The sequence below is a fragment of the Prionailurus bengalensis genome, chromosome B4, assembly GCF_016509475.1.
Source record: "Prionailurus bengalensis isolate Pbe53 chromosome B4, Fcat_Pben_1.1_paternal_pri, whole genome shotgun sequence".
NCBI classification, from domain to species: Eukaryota; Metazoa; Chordata; class Mammalia; order Carnivora; family Felidae; genus Prionailurus; species Prionailurus bengalensis.
Genome location: NC_057358.1, coordinates 31108925 through 31129404, shown reverse-complemented (window position 1 = coordinate 31129404; position 20480 = coordinate 31108925). Strand labels below are relative to the sequence as shown.

At 35.2% G+C, this 20480-nt stretch overlaps 1 protein-coding gene across 19 annotated transcripts in view; it reads left to right on the top strand.

The window, feature by feature from the left end:
- PARD3 (par-3 family cell polarity regulator) overlaps window positions 1-20480 on the top strand; it is a 674219-nt gene that overhangs the window by 492770 nt on the left and 160969 nt on the right. For 15 of the 19 annotated variants that reach the window (XM_043563576.1, XM_043563571.1, XM_043563585.1 and 12 more), the window contains one exon: window positions 10048-10158. The exons of the other annotated variants lie outside the window; for them this stretch is intronic. In XM_043563576.1, the coding sequence (XP_043419511.1) occupies window positions 10048-10158 (111 nt within the window). The remainder of the gene's footprint in view (window positions 1-10047; window positions 10159-20480) is intronic. 19 annotated transcript variants of the gene reach the window in all.

Sequence of the window (20480 nt, the reverse complement as noted above, 5' to 3'; positions counted from 1 at the left end):
AGGGCACACTCTTACGGACCTCCACATTTTGGCTTGCACTCTCCAGTGAGTGCGTGGAGCCTCAGACCACACAGCAGGCAGTGCAGACGAGACAGCTCTTAGGAGATGGAAATAAGCTGGGATGAGAGGAATTCCAGGCCAGTGCACAGATCAACAAGTTCTATATTTAAACGCTTGTTGAACTATTTAGTCAAATAAGGAAAAATGTGGTGGTTTGCCATTTGTCAAATTTCATGTTCCCCTTCCCATGGAGGCTGGGCTGATTGGAGATGAGACGCTAAACATGTCTCCTTGTTCTAAGCCCTTGTCACTCTGTCCCCGAAACTGTCCCAAGATTTTAGATCCTAGTTACCAGCTGCGCTCTGAACTACCGTTGAGTCATAAATAATAGGCAGCGCTGTGCATCCTGGGGGAGTGAGTCACAGCACGGAAGAGTTAAGAACCTTTCCTGAGAAGAGCTGTTGCCATTTTGTGGTGTCACACGGTCATCTTCTGTATGTGCTATACTCGTCAGGACCCAGGTGTGCTGCAGGAACACTGAGTTTACCCAAATATGTGACCTTTAGTCCTATGTTCCTTAAGAGGATGGTGTGACTCAGGTAGAGTGGGTTTTGGCTTGGAGGCCTGTGGGAATCCGCTGGCTCTTTTCTGCTCCAAGAATTAGGCATGGCCTCCAGCTTGCACCCTGCAGAGTTTCTATTGGGCCTTATAAAATGTGTCGGCTCCCTAATATTAAATCTGAATATGCAAAAGATAAAAAATGAATGTCTGCGCCTCTTAATTTACTCTGTAGAGAGCATTCTCTAAGATATTGAATCAACAGAAATTGTTCCCTATCATCAACAGAAAAAAGTGCTGACTGACACCTTAACTTTACAGATAATGAGATCTTTGGGGAAGTTTTAATCTTTCAAAGTTTCCAGGAGCTATACCAAAGGTCTGTTCCCCTCCCCTCCCCCAAACTTCAATGACCATATTTTCTGTTTGTGTCACTTTCATCTGCTCTGTAAATGTAGAAGCATAGAACATATTTGAGAGTGTTTCAGCTGTACCTGTAGCTAAATATCTCCTATCAGTAGTTAGAACTTTGAATTTGAATTGCAATGCATATTTAATTGAGGGTGAATATTTCCAACTCAAAAGAGATATTCTTAAATTGTGCATGTGTTTGCATTGCCACATAAGTGTTTGCAACCTGGATGCAATTTGAGTATCAGATAGGCAGATGACAACAGAAATTATTATGATTATCTTTGTTACTAAATGCAACTGATTCTTTGTCCTAATAGAAAAAAAGGTGGATAGTAAAATATCTTTCTACCCTGTGCTTTTTCTTTTTTCAAGTATCCTTTTGAATAGATGTGTTTTTTGACTTAGGTCTTATTAGCATTTCTTATGGGGACTGCCTTTGGGGCAGTACCACTTGCTAAATTGTTCTGACGCTTTAGGAAAAGGAAAACCATGGTAACCAGATGTAGGGTATGATTATTTGCCTCTGACCTGGCAAAGTGTTGAGTTTAACAAAAGAAGCTTAATAGAAATGTTCAAATTGACCCTTCTCATCACTTGGGCTGCTTAGAGCTCAATCAATCTCTCATTATTATCAGAGTTATTCGAGCAAAGGCAGCAGTGATAGTATTTTTCATAATCACTTCTTGAGCCAAATGTAATTTGCAATTTGGAGTATTGTATTATGAAACAATAATGCATTAAAATGAACAGTGCAAGAATTAGGAGTATAGTAGTAAAGAAAGGATCTAGAGAAGTAGTTGTGTGAAAGGCCCTCTCAAAATCATTATAAGTGGACATGGCTGATTTCGATGCCAAATTAAGCATTTAGAAAAATCAGAATCATGTGTTGTTGTTACTATGTTTAGGTATGTGTATGTTTATTTTAGATGTGATATATATATATATATATATATATAAATTATATATGTATAATTTATTATAAAGTTGTAGTTAAGGGGGAAACAAAAAATACACTTTGCATATTATTTGCATCTCCATGTTTGGTGTTATGGGATTTGTGTGGTTTGATTACCTATGTGGGTATATGTTGAAAAAAATAAGGTGTATCAAGCCTTATAAAAATTTTGTATGGAAGGAACAGTAATTACTATTTGACCCCTCTTTACAAAGGGAATTTATTTGCTACAGAAAATATGTCATGCAGTCCATGAACTAGCTGATGCCTAAAAAGCTTTAACGTTATAATTAAGATATACTTCCACTCATCTTCTGTCATTTTACTTGAATGGCTCTAAGTATAGGTTATAAATATTATTTCAGAGTCATTTATGTATTTATCTTGTGTTTTGAAGGATTACTGTGTTTGCTTGTTTTTTTTTTTTTTTCCTTAAGTCTTTCCATTTAGATTCTATGGTAGTGTGTGTGTGGGGGGGGGGGGGGTTTATTTGTAAGATATTTGGAATTTAGAATGATTCATGTAAAATTAAAATTGATAATATGCTGGGTTCAATTTCTTCATTGTCATTTTAATATTTTCTTGTTCCATATCCTTCCAGGACTCCTGAAGTGTCGGGTTACTAGATATATCAGTGCATCCTTGATTAGATAACGCAGGCTACACCAGGGGAAGAGTGCACTTATAAGGACACTTAATGGAAGTCCTGAAAAGGGTGTCTTGTCCATTAAGGGTATACTGCATGTCTAAAGGCTGTTCTAGCTTGGTTAAGTAGAAGCTATATTTTCTTTAAAAAAAAAAAAAGTTACTTATTTTTTCTGGATGTCAGGCAACCCAAATTTAGTTTATTAAATCTAATCAGACTAGCACTGATGAAAACTGTACACAATCAAATAATGGTTGTCAAGTTTGTGAATTTCCTTTTAAAGAGAACCCCTGCTAAACTCCGCCAAGTTAAAACTGCATCCCATTTTATAAAAGCACTATCAAGTTGTCATGTACCCTTTCTAAGCCTCCCTTCTCATCATTGTTGATTACCAAGATGTTTTTTGCCTAAATAGGAGCTTTCTGCTTTTCATAATCAGCCTTCTCTTCCCTGATTCATCCAGCATTGCCACAATCTACTGCTGAGCAAATCAGTATGCTATCATGGTAGCGATTTCTTAAAATGTCACTAAAATATGTAAGATCCTGTATGGGAAGGACATATTAGAAGTGACTTGTTTTTTTCTTATTTATGAAATGGAGGCTGAGGCACAAAAAAATAGGGCCAGAAACTATGAGCCACGTTATTATAAAAGATAAATGCATGCAGCGAATTCTTGCTGTTTTACCCTCTGATTGGGTTTGGACAGTTTGACATGTTTCTGCTGTTGCCTGGCCGTATTTGCATATGTCAGTACAGACAATTTTGGCTTAAGGAGTATCATTGCATTTAGAAATATTGGCAGTGTCCTGGGTATGTGGGTAGTTTTTATGATCCTTTCCAATGGTTGAGATCAGTTCTTGACCTTGCCCCAGATTCCTGGTCTTCATAGACAAGTTCCATTTGGGAACAATGTCCTTTGGACCTCATTGCTGCAGGAAATGCAAGATTTATCTTATTTATTTCAACAAAGATGTTTTAACCAGCTGCTGTAAGTATAAAAGCATAAGGGTAACTGACTGTCTTTGGCTCCTCAAGTTTTTGAGGTGGCTGGGTGTGGTAAGAAGAGTCTTAGGTCTGAAGTCTGGCTTTGCTACTTACTTGCTATATGGCCTGTGAAATCATTAAATTCCCCTGAGGTTTCCCCTAAAGAGGAGGATGATAACACCTACCTCACATGCTGGTTGTGAAAATCAATGAGATAAAGTACGTAATAAAAATTCAATAAAATCTAGTGAAATGTAATTAAGTAATCAAAAGAGCATTCAACAGGTGTTCAATTATATGTCTCACTTAGGATTTACACAAAGTGAAATTTGTAGGTCTGAGAATTTCAGTTTCTCTAGATGTATCCAAGCACAGGCCCACTGAAATCTCCTAAACTAGCAATGAGGTGACCTGAACTCTTCTCCTAGTTTGCAGTGTGACTTTGGGCAGCTCTGCATACCTCTTGGACCTCAGTTTCCTTGTTAGTCAAATACAGACATTGAATGGGTGACCATCTTTCAGCTTTGATTTTGCAGAAACGTGTACATATTCCTTCAGTGTGTATGGAATCTTATTGTTGCAATAAAACAGTCTACAAAGATATATGACCAGGTTTTTTTTTCAACTAAAATTTAGAAGAGTTTAAGGCTTTAAGGCAGAAATAAGTTCATAATTGTGTTAGAAACCAGAGTGATGAGTTGAGAGAAGTCAATGCTAATACCAAGAATGTGAAAAAAGATTGAACCAGAATCAATTGAAAAGATTTTCTAGAGAAACTTGGATCAAAAACCATTTAGGAAAAGTATGACACAAAAGACTATAGAGGAATAGTGTTAACAGCTCATTATTTTGCTTTGACTTGAGTGAATGGTATGTTCCTGAGGCATTGCCGAGAGTTTGGAATAGAGGAATAACACAGTATAGGGTATTCGATTTTGCTGCCCAGAATCTTGAATCCGACTCATGGCACAGCTGGTATCTCTCAAGGATCTTTAGGGTAAATGGCAGCATCATCACAGTGGTCAAAGACAGGATAGCACAATGGCTGTGTCCTCCAGAAACAACTCCTATATTAATAATGAGTTACCGGAGAAAGGAAGTGATTGAATCATGTGATGGTGCAAATATTTAGAAATGAGGGGCAAAATGAGTTAGATGACCATGTTGACCATTCTAGTCTTGAAGTCAGATGTTCAGGGAGGATGGGTGGCTTCTAGTCACTGACACTAAATTTGTATTTGATCTATTTCAACACTCTCCCAGGCAAGCAGTATCACGTAACCTACATGCTTGTTAGGGTAAATAGTAAGGCAAGTATTATAGCAAAGCCCTCTTTAGATGGAAAGACCTTGGTAATTAGCTGTGAGAAATACCAGATTTCTAGGTGACATTTCAGTGATTTTTTTTTGAAGAAAATCTTATTTCAAAAATTATTCCGCAAAGCTTACGAGATAATTGGTGCTGGTTATTGTGTTCATCTATTTTTAAGTAAGGCAGAAGATTTTTAAGACTTCTACTGTATCATGTTTTCAAATACGATATTAGGAAACTCCATTTCATTACAAATCCAATTATATTTTTTATTTTATTTATAGCAGGATGCTGTGCATGATATCACTCAGCATAATTTTTTCTGAGGATCTCTAATTTTATTAGCAGTATAAAATACAGTAAGATAGTTCAATGTTATTTATACTGCAGACAGAATTGGGTTAATTTATTAAAAACTGAAATGATGGTTTAGTAGCATGAAACTCTTACAGTAAAATTTTAACGACAGTTCTTTCTATATGAAAAGAAGAGAATTTTGTTACAATCCTCTGATTTTTTTTTTCTTTTCCCGTTCATCAACAAGTGCATGTTTTGCCCATTATTCTTTACTATAGTAATATATGTGGCCGATCTGGCAGAAAGCAATGATCTCATTTGTAACGCGTCATAGTAAAACCCATTTAGCAGATTACTTGGAGATTACTTTAGCTGAATGAAAACACTGCTGTATTCTTTATGAAGAAAGCCATATGTTTAAGAAATGTTACAATCAATTCTACTCTGATAAGACAGGGCTCATCCACTGTATCTTTCTGTGAAGGAGTCTTTAGTGGCTTGGTGGCATTTTTGTACTTTCTTCATATAGCAAGGACCTGTGACATTTTTCTCTATCAACTTTTTCTCTCAAGCTTTATATTTTTATTTTTGTCTCTTATTTTTTTTAAAGTCATTCTTGGGGCGCCTGGGTGGCGCAGTCGGTTAAGCGTCCGACTTCAGCCAGGTCACGATCTCGCGGTCCGTGAGTTCGAGCCCCGAGTCAGGCTCTGGGCTGATGGCTCGGAGCCTGGAGCCTGTTTCCGATTCTGTGTCTCCCTCTCTCTCTGCCCCTCCCCCGTTCATGCTCTGTCTCTCTCTGTCCCAAAAATAAATAAACGTTGAAAAAAAAAATTTAAAGTCATTCTTCTATGTTAATATACCCTAAGATATGACTAGCAAATTTTTCCCCAGGTGCTGGGGTCCATGATGACTTTCTGTTCCAGGGTCACACCCATTGGATAGTAGAGTTTTCTGTTTGAGCATGTGTGGTGGTTAGTCAGAAGGCAGTTCCTAAAACCGATTCTTTGCTGAGAATGGGTTTGCTCCCTGGACATACCAAGTACAATATTTTTTTCAGCTTTGCTGTTCTTTGGAAAGTGACCCATTTGAAATTCATCTGTGGCTTATAAAAGATAATAAAATAAATGTAATTGATGTCTTCCAAGTTTTAAGCAGCTTGCTATGGAATAGTTGTTTTCATAGGTTAATTACTGATTTTAGTTGTGAAACTGACTTTGAGAATACATGTATAGCTCAAATTTTTCAGTGACTTCACCCCTCTTTGCAGGAAGAATTAAACTGATAAATTAAGAGAACACTACAATGTATTGGCAATGAATGAATGAGTGTGGAGCTACTTTCTTTTTCTTCTTACACTTTAGAGTTGTTGGTATATATATTTTTTCACCTACAGCCTTTATTTTATTCTGTCAAAAAATTACAGCTGAGGGATTCATTTTTATCCCAATTATAAAGTATTATGCTGTGCTTTTATAGTACGCCTTAAAGAAATCACATAATTTATTAACTATTCCCCCATGCATTAGGGGAAGTGTCCAAATGTAAACCTATAAACATTTTATCTATGGTTTCTTTACTTTTTAATATATTAATCTTGAATTTATACTTTTAAAAAGGAAGTATACTATAACAGTTTAATAAATTTACAAATAATAGAATAATATATTCTGGTGATTCAGAGGCAGCATAGGAAATATTTTAATATCAAATAAGTGAGAAAAAAGCAGTTCTTAAATATGAGTCAGGATTCACTTTTTTTTTTAAATCATGTATACTTAGAAGAAAAGTTGAAATTTGATAGAGATATAAAAATGAAACTTTTTCCACAAACTAGCACCAAGTTCATTAAAAAATAAATATCTAACCTAGGTAATTAAACTCAATGTTAGGTTTGGTACCAAAAAAATATCTAAACCTTTAAATCATAGAAAAGTCAACCACTCTTAATTTTTCCTTATATTATTAACTCAAAGAGAAAATGTACGTGATCTCTTATAAGATTAAAGTGTACCTCTTGGTACAAAGAGATATACATTTGACTCTTGAACAATACGGAGGTTGGGATACCAATACCCTGTGCAGATGAAAATCCACGTGTAACTTTTAACTCCCCTAAAACTTAACTTCTAATAGTCTACTATTGACCAAAAGCCTTACCAATAAGATAAACAATGTACTAACACATATTTTGTATATTACACGTACTATCTACTGTATTCTTACCATAAAGTGAGCTAGAGAAAAGAGAATGTTATTAAGGAAATCATAAGAAAGAGGAAATATAGTAGTATACTGTATTTATAGAAGAAAATCTGGGTATGAGTGGATCCATGTTGTTCAAGGATCAATTATATATCTTGTGTCATGGCATAGTGGTTTTTAAATAAAATACAGTTTTGAATATATGTAATCTAGAATGTGAACCAAAACACTTCTTTAAAAGCAAAACAGGGGCGCCTGGGTGGCTCAGTCAGTTAAGCATCTGACTCTTGATTTTGGCTCAGGTCATGATCTCATGGTTCATGTTCAAGTGCCAACAGTGCAGAGCCTGCTTGGAATTCTCTGCCTCTCTCTCTCTCTCTCTCTCTCTCTTTCTCTCAAAGATAAAAAAAAAAAACCAAAAAGGAAAACAAAACAGGTCAATATGGCAATGTTGCATCATTTGAAGGATATTTATGAACTGAAAAATGGTTAAAATGATTTACTTTTCTTTAGGAATCCCTCTTATAAGTAAATATCATATGTTTAGATTTGAATTTGCACTTTTCTTGATGTTAGAATTTGATACATTTTATATTTCCAGACGCCTCAGTGTTGCAGAATTTTCAGGATGGGAACTCATGGGGGCTTTAAATACCATCTACATGCTGATGATGCTCAAATTAATTTGTCCAGCTCTGTCCTCTTCCCTGAACCCCCTGTAGATGCTTAATATATTTTTGTCAAATGAATGAACATTATGTTTTAGATGTTGGCTCCTACTGAGATGTATCAGTTTTTTATGTTCACTCTTTCATTTATTTATTAATTCATTCTATAAAGTCAGTCATTATGCCTTACTCTTAGGCATTATTGATATATTGACAGAAATAAAGGAAAGAGAAAGTTTTAGTTTTTATTTTTAATGCTTTATATTTATTAGTTTTAAAAGCATAGTACATTTATCCCTTGCAAGAAGTGGTCATATTCCGGGCTCAAGTTCTTAGGGATTTTTTTTTTTTCTCTTTGCAATTGCAATGATCTTCCAATTTCTAAATACCATTATAATTTAAGGATAGATTTGCTTTATAGAAGTTAACTTAAAAAAAAAGAAGTTAATTTTATAGGCACTTTTGAATGCTCTCTAATAATATACATAATTATTAAAGAAATGGTGGTGGTATTTTAACTTTTTTCTTTTTTAACATTTAAAGAATGCTCTTCTTTCCTTATTTATTTATTTTATTTATTTCAGAGAGAGGGAGCACAAGTGGGGGAGAGGGACAGAGGGAGAGCAAGAGAGAGACTCCTAAGCAGGCTCCACGCTGAGTGCAGAGCCCCACGTGGGCTTGATCCCAAGACTCTTGGACCATGACCTAAGCTGAAATCAAGAGTCAGAGGCTCAACTGACTGAGCCACACAGGCGCCCCATGTCCCTTTCTTATTTATAAACCCCTTTGCAAACAGTGTTACTATTTAATGTATGAGATGTTCCTGTGTACACATGTACATTCCCATATACTGTAAATTCGTATTTGAAATTAGATTTATATTAATAAAAGAAAGACCTATGCTACAAACCAAGCCATTAGTTGAAGTGCTTTTTTTCTCTTTTATATCAGTTTTCAACTACCCCTTTTTTTTTTAACTCTTCTCCTTTTTGATATGATTATCAGCATAAGCCAGATTCCTACTTTGTCTTCAGAAATAAATAACATATTTTATATATTTATGACTGCTTAGTTGAAGAACTATCTATAAAAGGTTTCTTTTTTGAAATATCTGCTGACCAAATCACTAAGATGAGTATTATTTGAGGGTAGGTAGTACATGTATGAGCACGTGTTCAGACAACATGGTCTTTTATAGAGAAAAGGAACAGAACAGGACAAAGAATTGATAGCAAGTCTAGGCTTCTGAGATACGTTGGATGCCAGAGAGGGTGTTTGTGTTTTCACAGAGCTGCCCAGCTCAGCGGCCATCTGTGAAAGTTTATGTGGACTGGTTTTCAATCATGTGTATGTTCCTCATGTTTGTTTTTGATCAGATATAGATTCCACATTCACCAATTGCTTGTCATCAGATTTCAGAATAGTATTTGATGAGAATGCCTTAAAGCTTTCAATTTAATAAGCTCAAAGTGTTATAGCAGTGTAAATTATCCTTTGTACTTTAAACCTTGTGAACATGGCCTTGTTTGTCTGTTTTTAAACTATGATGAATGTTTCCAATAAACCTGACTATGAAAGTAAAGAATAGTTGTTTATGGAGAGATTATTAAATAGATGATTGTGGATTACCATTCTTTAGTCTTAAGAGTAACCCATTCTAATGCCGATTTTTGGCCTCTATCATTTGAAGTATTCAGCACTCAGTCCTATACATTTATTGTTTGTTCAATAAGGATGAACTATGAAGTTGTTTATTTGTGTTTTGCCAAAAGAAAAATGGGTATTGAGGCCATTTTCAAAAGGGTTGTCTCTGGAAAGTTCTGATTAAAAGTAATTCCAATAAATTGATTGAAAATATTAATATTGGGCAAAAATCATGATTTGCAGGTGACCTTTTGGCCCTCGTTTTGAGGAAGCTCACATTTCATTGAGTACATATGTCTTTGTCACAAAAGAATGAAAACTCATTTTGTATATATTGACAAGTTAGAATTTTTTGTTATCAACAGGTTTGGCAAACATCGAAAAGATGACAAGATTGAGAAAACGGGTAAAATAAAAATACAGGACTCCCTTACATCAGAAGAGGAGAGGATACGAATGAAGCAGGAGCAGGAGAGGTAGACTTCAGTCATTTGATTAACCCTCATCAGATAGAGCTTTTTTTCTTTTCCACTCTTTTTTCTTTTATCTAATATGAAGAATTTGTACTCCAATGGTTTTTAGTGTTTCTGTGGAATAAATACAATGTAAAGAAAGATTCAAAGAAAAAATCATGTGTTTATTTGAGGCATTAAAGTGAGTTTAAATGGTTTTAATTAAGATCTTTGCCTAGGAGATAGTTTAGATAAATTAAATAACATTAATAGCATAATAACATAATTAAATAAACATTAAGACTGAACTTATAATCACTTTTAAAATCACAAAGAAATATTTACAATTCTGTTTCATTCATTTATGAGTTTATAGTATTTTATAATTTTTAAGACTATTTCTCTGGGAATAAAACTTTGAATTTTGATATCTCATTTAAAATATTTTGATTTATAACAACAATTGAAGAGACTGTTGCTTTTGGGCTATGTTGTTTTTCTCTCAAATGAGACATTTGTTTCTTTCTTTCTATTTTCCTAGCATATTTTGTGAAATTTTCCACTTAAATTTGACTGTTATCTCTTGTTGAGACATTCCATAAGAACCCGAAAACCAGTAAAATGAATGAAAAGTTACCTTAACAGATATTGAAACCCATTTTGATAAGTGATTAGAATTTCTCTTGTTGTCATTCCCCGGGGATGAGAAAGCCACCTCACATTTTTGTCATTAGAGTTTGCAGACTCATAAGGAGCCCCCTCTGTATCATCACTTCACATTTTCAGAGGTGCCGCAGCAAGAGATAATATGCCTGTTGTACTCTGAATAATCTGGGGTACGAGGCAGTTTTTGGTGCCTGGGTCAAGGCTGAAAGACTAAATATTGTCCATAACTAAGATTAGAGTCCAGCACCTTCAATTCCAGATTCTTGCTAACAGTTCTAGAGTCAGGGTACTTTCAATCTCACGCTTAATGAATGAAAGAACTAGAAAGAATAATCTATGATGGTTTTCTTTACAAGAGATTAATGTTTGGATATTTTTCCAGTCATCTTTCTCCTATATCTGAGGTTTGGGGCTAAGATAGTTACTCTGATTCTCTGCTTGTAGCTTTTCAGAACATTAAATATACAAGGGGGGAAAAGTATGGACTTTTAATTTATGATGCAAGTCTAGGTTCTTTCTTCTGGTACTTCTCCAGTTTTGTTTTAAACCCTTCCATTTTCTTAATTTCTAGGACTCTTTGATCCTTTTCAATTTTGGGATCCCCAAACTTATTAATAGGCTCACTGTTGTCAGGCCAAGGCACACAATATTCCTTAGTGTATATAATATGGTGCTCAATTGCTCAGTACTATAAACTTCTATCCTAAAAGTCTTTCTTGTCCCTAAAGGAAGAGAGCGTATACCAACTAAATGTATGTACTCAGATTTATCCACAGGCAAATATGTGATTTGTGGGAGAACAATCTGAGCAATAGAAACATTATACCTCTCTTCTATTTTGATGCCAACTATAGGGGATAGCTTCATGTATCCTGTACCATTGTTCGTATTTGAAATATTCTTTTTTCCGGTTTAAGATGGTTACTGTGTTTCAATGCAGAATTCTATCACCATTTTCCAAGATACTTGTTATTATGCATAGTCAAATTTTTACAGCCAAACAATGATTTTTACATAATGGTTTCACTTGTATTATTAATTTGCCTAAGGCACAGTTCACTTTCAGTTTTGCTTTTAATCTCCATCTCTGTACCTCTAATGATGCAATACTTCTGGGAACTAGGTTGGTCATAATGAATTTACAATGTGCAGGAGGCCTAGAATAAAAATCTTTTAGGGTCAAGGAACCAGTGAATGGTCCATTAAAAAAAATCAATTAGCTTCATAATTTAAGGAAACTATTATACTCTGACTTTGTATTTCAGGAACAGTTTTTATAAGTATGTTTTATTTAAACTCATGGATCTTGTAATAGAGCAAGTGAATGCATGAGACTTAGTGAATTACATAAGTGGGGCTCGTTTAGTGTTTGGTATTTGGATAAGGCAAACCTTTTGTATGTCCTTTCTGTTCTGACCAGTGGCACTGGCGGTGCTTTGTTGGAGAATGCAAATTGCAACTTCTTTGGGAAGAATTTGAGTGGAGGAATAGATAAAAACAAATAAACCGCTGCTTATATTCTCATCATAGCCTTTACTCATTGCGGATTAGTAGTGAAGCATCTCTTTTAACATTATTTACCACTGTAGCTATTTGAATTCCAAAAATTATTTTGGGTGATTTCATATGAAAATAGAAAACCGGGGGCGCCTCAGTTGGATAAGTATCTGACTTCTGCTCAGGTCATGATGTCACGGTTTAGGAGTTCAAGCCCCGCATCAGGCTCTGTGCTGACAGCTCAGAGCCTGGATCCTGTTTCAGATTCTGCGTCTCATTCTCTCTCTGCCCCTCCCCAACTTGTGCACTAGCTCACTCTCTCTCTCAAAAATAAATAAATGTAAAAAAAAATTTTTTTTTAAATAGAAAACCTGACATCCTTTAGTTATTAGTTATGACATGTCCCAATCCAAAAAATAGTTTTTTGACCATACACATCCACGAAGCCTGCATATGACTCAAGATATAAATATGGAACAATTGAAAAGACAATGAATGTCATTTCAAATGTGTTCTCCTACCAGGTTAAGATCTATTTAGATAGTTAAAGTAAATTAGATTCTTCTGAGCATGGGTATGAGATTACATTTGATTTCATTTTTGCTAACTTCCTCCCCTTTCCTTTCTACCTGCTATCATCCTTGGGAGATGGAGTCTTGAATAAATGCTGTTCACATAGGAAGAGCCCAGCATAGATCTGTCCTCTGTCTCTACTAGCCCTGCCCTGCCAAGCAACTTGAGACTGCATGTGTAGGCTCTCTTCCTGAGAAGCAGGGAGTCTGGGGATAATGCCAAGGGTAAAATTAGCTGGTCCCATGATGTGCTATTTTGACTTCTGACTCCAAGCTCTAAACCTAGTTGCTTGCCTTTCAGAGATGCTGTTGGCCACATTTGGGCTAGCTGGGGAAATGAAGCAGAGTGATTGGTATTTGGAGCCGAGGTGTGAATTCAGTGCTTGCTGCCTCTTATTGGGTTGTCTTTCAGGTGTGCCTAGGGACAAAGCCCCCGTTGGCTCATTTCCACCACAGAAAGATTGGGCTTCAAACTCCTAATAGAATATATTTAATTAAATGATCTGTGTAACTTCAGGCTTACTTAGCTTCCATTATGGTGACCAAGTGTCCGAAGTAATGTTTGGCTTTCTATTGTATTTTTGCTCCAGTGGTACCTCCCCTTAGGCTTTAAAGGTTGATATTGAACAGTGTAGTGTGGGAGTTTCCCAAACGTTTAGCAGTAGAAAAAGGGTTCCACAATGCAAATCTCTTTGAGAAACACTTGGTTAAGCCAATTGATGCATATTTCTTTACTCCATTATATCTCAAAACTCTAATTATGTTAATGTACCTTGTGAGTTACCAAGATATGAATAGAGATTCATCATTTCCTAACTCATTTATTCACAGAACATCCCCCTTCACTTTTTGTTTTCTGTGGAATACTAACATCTCAGAATTCAGTCACTTGGGAAATACTGGCAAAGACCATTGGCTCCTGGGTCAGCCATATCCAGCTCATTCATCTAACTGACTGTGGAACTCAAGGTTGATTGTTTCCCAGAATCATGAGCAAATGTAGAACCACTGTTGGTGATCTGTCTATATTTCATGGCTTCTGTTTTGTCTACTTACGCATCTTATTTCTGTTCTGTCTTTCATTTTCCATTGTTTTCTTCCCCTCATGTTTTTACCTGTTTAAAACATGTACCTTTTTAAGGTCTAAATCTAATGTATTCTAATTCTAAATCTATTCACAATTTGAAAGAAAAAACATAAATTTAAGCCCGGAAAATAAAAATTTATCTGTAATAACATCACTGTTAACATACTAGACTATGCCTTTCCAATTTATTTCCTATAAAATATGTATTTCCACACATGCATACTTTCAAAAAGCTAAATCTATTTTCATTTTGATTTATTTTGCATTTTTGTACATTCTTAGAAAACCATGTTAAATTTTTTTCTGGAACAAGGTCAAGTCTGTATGAACAGATGGATGGATGGGAAGGAAGGACAGAAAGAAGGAAAAAGGTCTGAAAGATGAAATCTCTGTACTATCTGGCCAGATTCCTCAACTCTGAAATATTTGCTTCATATGTTATTCATTCTATTATATATATGATGCTAACTGGCTTGCATTTTGTATTACTCAGCAAGGGATACCTGTTCTGATATTCTTATCTGTATCTATGTAGTAAGTTGTTCTTGGAAGTATTTTAAAGGGGACTGAATGATTCTAGTGGAGACATGAAAAAGTTAAGTGAATTTCTTATGAAATTCTCCCAGTATGTGAAGGATATTTATAAATCTGCTAAGGAAATGTATGGCTAGAAATGTTCCATTATTCAAAGAGATAATCCTTCTTAAAAGCTCGTGTTTCCAGTACTGGGGCCATTAAACTGTATGTGCTGCACGTGCTACACCCAGTTCTCGGTGCATCATTTTGCAACTTTGTGTGGCATTTCTGCATATGGTTCCCATTCACTGGCATTTCTTTTTTCGGTTTTACCAGTTGTTTCCAATATCTGCTTTGTGTAATTACTTGAAATTTTGATAGAAACTTTTTTTGTGGTGTTTCTTAGTTGGTAAGATCCTTTTCAAAAGATGCAGAAGTTAACATTTAAGCTAACATTTAAAAATATTATAATGTAGTAGTAAAGTGTGTTTAAAGTGCATGGATGAAAAGTTTGTGAAATTACAGGAGAAACAATCAATAAAGCAGTAATAGGTGTATTCCCTGTGTATCTGAAAGAGAAGAGAAATTTTTCCTCATTTTGGCTTCAAACTTAGTATTCAGGCTCCCTGAATTCTGACCGTAGAACCCAGGTAACCTGGATAATCTTTGCATTTAGATCACATATTGTCATTCGAACAAAGCTTAACTTTTAAAAAGTAACCTCTTAGAAAATCTACATTTTTCTATTCTGTAGCAGAATTTTCCATATTTTCTCTGACCTCTTCAGTCCTTCAGAAAAATCACCTCTAATCACTGACATTAGTTTCATCAGACATTTTTTAGAAAAATTTATTGTTGCAGGTGAACAAAAATTTTAAACAGTCTATTAACTATGTGGAAGTTCACTAGTTAGACCAATATTGAGCATGTGTATGTGTGTGTGTGCGTGCATGTGTGTGTTTGGAATGGATTTTGTTGAGAGAACATAACTGGAGTAGGAAAAGGCAGTTTTGTATTTGATGAGAACCGTCTTAGATGTATTTGGCATTGCAGCATCTGTTTGAGTTGGAAATAACTGTAGGTGCTTCGTTACTCATAAAGTCAGAACATAATGTGAGTGGATGAATATCTGTAAGACTGTGTGTGTTTTGGTTTGTGAAAAATTATTCTAGTGTTAGTCAGCATAAAGGAGAAGTTTTTGTCATTTCACAATATGTTACACATACCATATGATGGTCTAAATTTTGTATTATGTTGTTCTTCCTTCTCTCAGGGATCCCTTACCTTTGTTAAGAGGGAGAAAAGATTGAAGTCTGTTAACATTACAAAATTGATATACGGCAATACACCCAATGCGAAAATAGCTAACTGCAGAGCTTTGGGAAGGTAATAGGTTGACAGGCTAGAGTTAATAATGAACACTCTCCAGAGATGGTAATTTGGAGTCTAGATCTAGTTCTTAAGAACTTAGGTATTTAGCAAAGTGGAGAAATTCTACACCCATATGTAGGCACAGGGGCTCATAGGAAGGAGGTGTTCTTCTAACTCCTTAGATTCTGTGGTTTTGTGTTAGTCATTTGTGGTATCTCTATGAATGCTTTTTTTTTTTATCTCTTTTTCAACTTTTAGCCATATGTATATACATATATATGTGTGTGTATGTATATATGTATATATTCAAATATGCACTTATATATTCAAATATGCACTTATATTCATATATACATATATATGTTTATTTTAGAGAGAGAGCATGAGCAGGGGAGAGGGGCAGAGGGGGAGAGAGAGAGAGAATCTAAAGCAGGCTCTGCTGTCACCACAAAGCTGGATGTGGCGCTCAATCCCATGACTGTGAGCCAAAACCAAGAGTTGGATGCTCAACCAACTGAGTCACCCAGGCGAACCACCATTTAATATTTTAAAACTGATACGTTTCACTTTTAGTATTAAGGGATGAAGCTTACCTTGTCCCCACCTATTGTACGATTCCACTGTGGATTTGTACAACTTGCCATTTTCCCTTGAACAGGAAATGTACCTTCAAAACAGTTGGTCCTAGTCATGAATTTTTTTTTCAGGACCCATTTAGAATATGGAAGTCTTTTCGTCTCAATTATCTTTTACCTCAATATTACCAAGAGATAAAATCCCACTTAAAATGATGACTGTTTTCAAAGTAAGAAATATAGTGGAATATTGTCCCTCTCTTCGGAGTTTGGCATTGATGCCAAATTGGAAGCTCCTGTACTGGGAGGAGCCAGTTGTGGGATTTATGTAGCAGGGTTGCCTGATGGATTGAGGAGTTGAGCCACAGTATTTCTGAAGTCTTCCATCTGATGAGGTGTTTTAAAGGGCAAATACAGCATTCATTCAGTTGACCACAAGCTACTATTAAACTGAACCATTCCTTCCAGTTATATTGTAGTTTAAATTTCATTCTGCCATGCATTTAGGTTTTATTTGATGAATGTCTGTAATACTGGTTTTCAGAGAGAGGAAATACTGTGAGGAAAAGATCTTTGTTCCCAGAATGAGGCTTCTGGATGGCAGGCCAATAAGTTGGGGATAAAATGTTTCCCAAAAGAGTTGATTGCAAGGTTTTAAACATTGTTTTGAAGATACTTAACAACTATCTGATATGTAGCAATGCAACATTCATTTTAATGTTTTTTGGGAAACTAATATTAGTATATTTTATCTTCTGTAGACATTTACAGCATTTTTATTAACATTATTAAAGGTCAATTTCTATTTCTTGGAGTGTTCTAAAAAATGCACCATGGTTGTTCCATGTATCAAAGTTTTGTTACATTGGAGGTGACGTATTTAGGATTTAAGTAGACCACTGATTTCCATCCTGAGGAGTTGGTCACTCGGTAGTGATTCTCATGCCTGTACCTTTTCTGTATATATGAAGGCCATACTTAATAGTCATAAAACAGTTATTTTCATCTTACTCTACTGCAATTAGTGCTAAAAGCCATTTATTGTAAAAGCAAAAAATCCTAATGAATAGAAATGTTACAAGAACAGAAGTCTTGTGTGTCTTCATCATGCATCATCCATTTTAATTAGAGAAAAAGGTGGTGAACACTGTGACAAGAGTCTAGAATTAAAATCATTAATTGATGTCAAGCTGAAGAGAGACTGTTAGCATGAATTTAGTGACAGCAGGAAAGAAATTAACCTTATTACTTTATTTAGTATATTACATTATTTTGTGTATTGTTTTCTACGCAGGTTCAAGGCAATTTCATTATCATAGTGGAAGATACTTTTCTTTTTTTTTTTTTTTTTTACCAAAAGGGTGAGAATATTTATGTTCGAACATAACAGACTGATATGATAAATTCTTCACTTGTTAAAAGTCTTACAAAGTTTTAAAAGTTTTGTTTTTGTTTATATTTCAAGAGCAGGAAAATAGTGCACGATGATGTTGCCCATCAACATCAGTCACTACGGCTGTCTGCTCTCAGAATAGTTCTCTTGTATAACTATGAAGGACTATCTGAAACACTTACAGCAATAGACATTTATTTCTTTGGCTAAGTTTTGGGCTAATCAGTTACTTCTGTCATTGCTGAAGTTTGGCCCAAGATAAATAGGAGGGACAATGCTAAACAACAACCTGACTGTTCAGAAAAACGAATGGCTCTCACATCTTAGAGATAATTTGTGACCTGAGGGTCATGATAAAAGAATAGAAGAGGTGTCCTTTCATAGCACTGACCATCTGGAACTATTAAAGGCTGAACTGCAGTATAATCACTGTCTTTTTTTTTTTTTAAGTTTCCTTAAGAAACTATATTATTTTCATTAAGATGCCAAGGATATTTTCTCCCCTGATCCAAATATTTCTTTTCTAATATAAATCTGTCCAGAAACAATGAAAATATATCATATGTAAATATAACATGGTTGCGTTCCAAAGTCCCATTTCTCACTTTACAATAAACAAGACCTTCAAGTATAAGAGTATATAATAAAGAAAATCATTTGTTAATTTGACTGTGAATTTAACTTTGTTAAATTGACTGTGAATTGTCACTACAATTCACAAACCATAGTGTGTTCCTGGTTTTAAAAATCTACTTTTCAGTGCCATTTGCACAGCAGCAGGCTTCATTAGCAATGATTCCTAGAATGAACTTGAAAATGCACATTAGTCCAAGCTGGTAACCAGATTCTTTAGCCTGCTGCGGCACTAGCCCCACTTCCTGAGCCACAGGTATGCTGCAGTTTCATTCTGAGGTTTCCGTCACAAGTGTGAGCCGCCAGGGAAGAAAGGAGGGATGCAAACAGCTTTTGTGGCTTGGGGATAAATTCATTGGTGACGACAAGATAAACAATAAAAATAATAAGTTCATATGTTATTGGAGCTTAGACAAAAATTAATGCCTTTAGACGGTGCTATAGACGTGACCGTGTTTATTGGATTCAATGATTAGTGGCAACTAGTAATAATGTACAAATTTGGGTAAAAGAAAGCAAATGGGACTGGGCTTTATGAATAGTACCGCATGCTACTGTTGAGCACTTCTGAGCAATTGACTTGATAGAAATTGAGTCCCAAAATGAAGATTAGTTTCTGTGTAATTTGGAACAAAAGAGCATTCAATTCCAGGGCCCATCAATAATATATTGAAACAATTGTGCAAGAAGTTTGGGGAGATTATTTAGGTTTTGTGCTTCCCGTGAGAAGAGAATGTTCACATTCTCTTTTTCTGGTGGCTTCTTCTCTTAACAGGGCTGCATTTTCTAACATAAGTAAGCTGGATTTTCTTCACTTTCGGTGGACTGAAGTTCAGCTACCATAGGGTCCACTCATTTATAAACCAATCCATTACTGTCTTTGATTTTAGGGGGTTCTCCTAAAATTTGGAGAGTTTGGCTTTATATCTATGGTAGCCCTACAAATTTCTACAGTTTCCCAAACTTCAAGACTTATGTGAATGCCCAGTCACCCTGGATATTATCTGTAGTTAGGTGATTGTCTGATGGTATCACATATAGTAGTAAAGTGGATTGTCAGATAAGTGACCATAAATGAGCTTCAAATAATATCCCATTGAGTTGAAGAAAGAAATAATTTCTCTCTTCTGTAGTTTTTCCTGCCTGAATACAGAGTCAAAAAGACAGTATGATGCAAAGAATAAAATTATCTCTGAACTTATATGAACTTTTCATCATGAATATCTAATATTTAGTAGTAATCAGCCTTTATAATAACATCCTTGACTGTTATAATCACTCCTAAATGAATAAGTAGACTAGACTATAATAAGAATTCTAGTATAAATTTAGCTAAATTTGACATTAGAATTTGACTTACTATTTCTCTTATGGGTATTATGTCTGTGGGACTTTTATTGATTAGAATCTAGGACCCTTCCTGATTAAAAAAAATTTAACTTTTCAGTAGTCTCTTATAAATTAAGTTATTGGTTTTCACCTCATGAAATAAGGTCCTTCTAGGGAGGTTTTGGGAAAATGTGAAGCGTTTTTGCTTGCCTCCATGTCTGAGGACACTGCTTGATGACATGCATAAGCAGTTGTGCAAGAAGTTGTGCACAATAACAAATTATCCTTTCTCAAATATCACTGGACCCCTGTTGAGGAGCACTAAGCTAGGTGAATTTAAGTACTTCCATTTCATAGCCGGGAAATAAAAGAAATTAGAAAAAAATGACCTAGCAGTTCCAAAATTCAGATAAACAAGACTGGCATAATGGTGATAGCCTTGACGTAAGAAGAAAACAAGGGAGAAAAATGCAAATTTTGCTTGCAATGCTGTGTGACAACTTTCTGGGTTTTTAAAAACTTTTTATTTTGGATTAATTTTTGATTGACAGGAAGTTGCAAAGACGGTACAAAGAAGTCTTGTGTAGCCTTTATCCAGTTTCCCTAAACTGTTACATCATACATGCCTATAGTACAATATCTAAACCAGGAAACTGGCATTGGTGCCATGTGTATACATAGTTCTGTGTCATGTAATCACATGTGTG